The sequence below is a fragment of the Chaetura pelagica genome, unplaced genomic scaffold (genome assembly GCF_000747805.2).
Source record: "Chaetura pelagica isolate M959 unplaced genomic scaffold, ChaPel_1.0 scaffold914, whole genome shotgun sequence".
Classification (NCBI taxonomy): domain Eukaryota; kingdom Metazoa; phylum Chordata; class Aves; order Apodiformes; family Apodidae; genus Chaetura; species Chaetura pelagica.
In genome coordinates, this window is record NW_009953061.1 from 238,206 (window position 1) to 240,476 (window position 2,271).

Sequence of the window (2,271 nt, forward strand, 5' to 3'; positions counted from 1 at the left end):
AGCAGTTAGGCCAGGCAAAGCGTTGGGAAGACACTTGGCAGCTCCAGAAGCAGCAGGGACAGCACAGGGATGTGCAAGGTTCCAGGCAGGAGCAGGGAGGGAAAGCCGCATGGCACAGCCCTTACAGCACAAGGGGAAGGAAATGGGAACAACCTTACCTGCACCCCTCAAGCCTGAGCACGGAGGGCGAGAAAACCAGGGAGAGAAGCGACAACAGTTAGGAGCTGAACCTGCCTCCTCCTGGGGCGAACGGCTGGAGAAGGACAGGGTTTGTATTGTCCCCTGTAGTGTGTGCTGCCCTGCAGTCCCAGACACCCTGCTCATGCCTTTGCCATCACCAAGGATGGCCTCCTCCAGCTGAAGATGCTGACTCCTACCCAAGACACTCACCTAACAGCAGGCTGTGCTGTGCTCCCCTTGCAGCACCCACCGAGGCTGCAGGCACTGAGCTGCTGTGTCAGGCCTGACCCTAGCCTCGAGCCCGCTGAAACCAAAAAGCAGCAGGGAGAAGGTGGGGACCAAGGCCAGGGGAACGGCACAGTGCCAGGACTGGGTGATGGGCCAAGACCCCAGGGCTTGTTCCCAGCCCCATGGCAAGACCCTTTTGGTGTCTCCCAGGCTGCAGGATTTTCTCCTCCAACATCCTTTTCTCCCAGCTCTCAAGCCCAGCTAAACAGGACTGGGACGGCATGAGTACAGAGAGATATTGCTGGGGCTGCTACAGCCTCCAGCAGGATAGCCAGATTGCCCCCTCCCCATTGCATTCCCCACTCACCCAAAGATCCTCTGGGACACAGCACTGCAGCTGAGAACCCAAACTTGGTCTGGGGCCACCACACGCCCGCCTTCAGGCTTTTGGGGCAGCCATCGTAGAGCACTGCAGAGAGGAGACACACACCAGAGGGGCCAGTCACAGGGGGAGGGCAGCTGATGCCAAGCCCCATGGCTCCAGCTCCCCCCCATGCCCAGACTCACCCTGGCAGCCGCTGGGTGTCACCTCAGCAAAGGGGCTGTCACAGCTGTTGCACTGGCGCCCAATGACGCCGGGCCGGCAGTGGCACCGGCCCGTCTCCTTGTCGCAGGAGCGCGAGGTGGAGCCCACAGGGTAGCAGTCACAGGGCAGGCAGGTGTCACTGCCTTTGGGGCGGTAGTGGAAGTCCTGGGGGGAGATGGGGACAGCCATCAGACAGCCCACCGGGACAGCAGCCAAGGCCAGCAGAGAAGGGTCAGGCTCTCACAATTTGCAAGCACTCCCACCACCCCAGTCGTCACCGTCCTGGGGCAGGAGGGCAGCACAGAGATGCTGAGCAGGGATTCAGCCCAGAAATAGGCACACAAAGCTGGGCCTGGGCAACTGCCAGGTCTTTGGGGGGAACAAGAAACAGCATAAAGGATAAGCAGGGCTTCAGGCAAGCCACAGGCCATGTCCCTGTGGGCACAGCTGTCCCTCACCTTGCAGTGGCACTGCCCGTTGGTTTTATTGCAGTCGGGGTCAAAGCCCTTGTTCACATCGCAGTTACAGGGCCCGCAGGTGGGGTTCCCCCACCAGCCCTTTGGACACTGCTGGTCCATCCTAGGGAGAAGAATACCTTCACTGTTATAACAACCAAATCCCCTGGGTCTTCTTCCACCAGCCCATCTGCTCAGCACCTCCAAGACGCTGGGTGGCACTAAGAGGTCCCTGGTCACGTAGCCAGGGTGAGAGGGCAGCACAAGGTGAGATACAGAGGCCGTGGCACTTCCCTGTGCCCCACATCTCACCTGTGCTCACAGTACTGCCCAAAAAAGTTCCCTCCACACTCGCAGACGTAGCCTAGGGGTGAGCCTGGCTTGCGGCGACACACTGACTTGTTCTTGCAGGGGTTGAGGTGACAAGCATCCACGCAGTCCCCTCCATAGTACCCTGAGGTTTGGACAGAGAGCACAGTGTAAAGCAAACACCTCTCCCTTGAGCCCCCAGAGCACCAAGGAGTGGAAGGATTCAGGGGGCTCAGGAGGGATTCTGCCCTCCAGAAGAATTAATTAGTCTCTGACAGGGATGCGACTTGCCCAAGGGACAGACAGGAGAGCAATTAGAGGCCAGAAGGGAGCCACACGGGGAGAGGAGAAGACAGAGAGGCAGAGAGCAAAGGGGTGCCAGGCTGCTGCAGGCCCTACCTGGCTGGCAGACACAGGAGTAGCTCTGCCACTCATCCTTGCAGACACTGTTGGCTGGGCAGGGGGTGGAGTCGCAGGGGGTGGGGGAGCCGTCGGCGGCGGCCACCCCCCCGG

At 60.3% G+C, this 2,271-nt stretch overlaps 1 protein-coding gene across 1 annotated transcript in view; it reads right to left on the minus strand.

Annotated features, from left to right (window-relative positions):
* CELSR3 (cadherin, EGF LAG seven-pass G-type receptor 3) overlaps positions 1–2,271 on the minus strand; it is a 42,953-nt gene that overhangs the window by 20,326 nt on the left and 20,356 nt on the right. Inside the window, 2 exon segments of the mRNA XM_009996677.1 lie at positions 776–877; positions 976–1,159. Of these exon segments, the coding sequence (XP_009994979.1) occupies positions 776–877; positions 976–1,159 (286 nt within the window).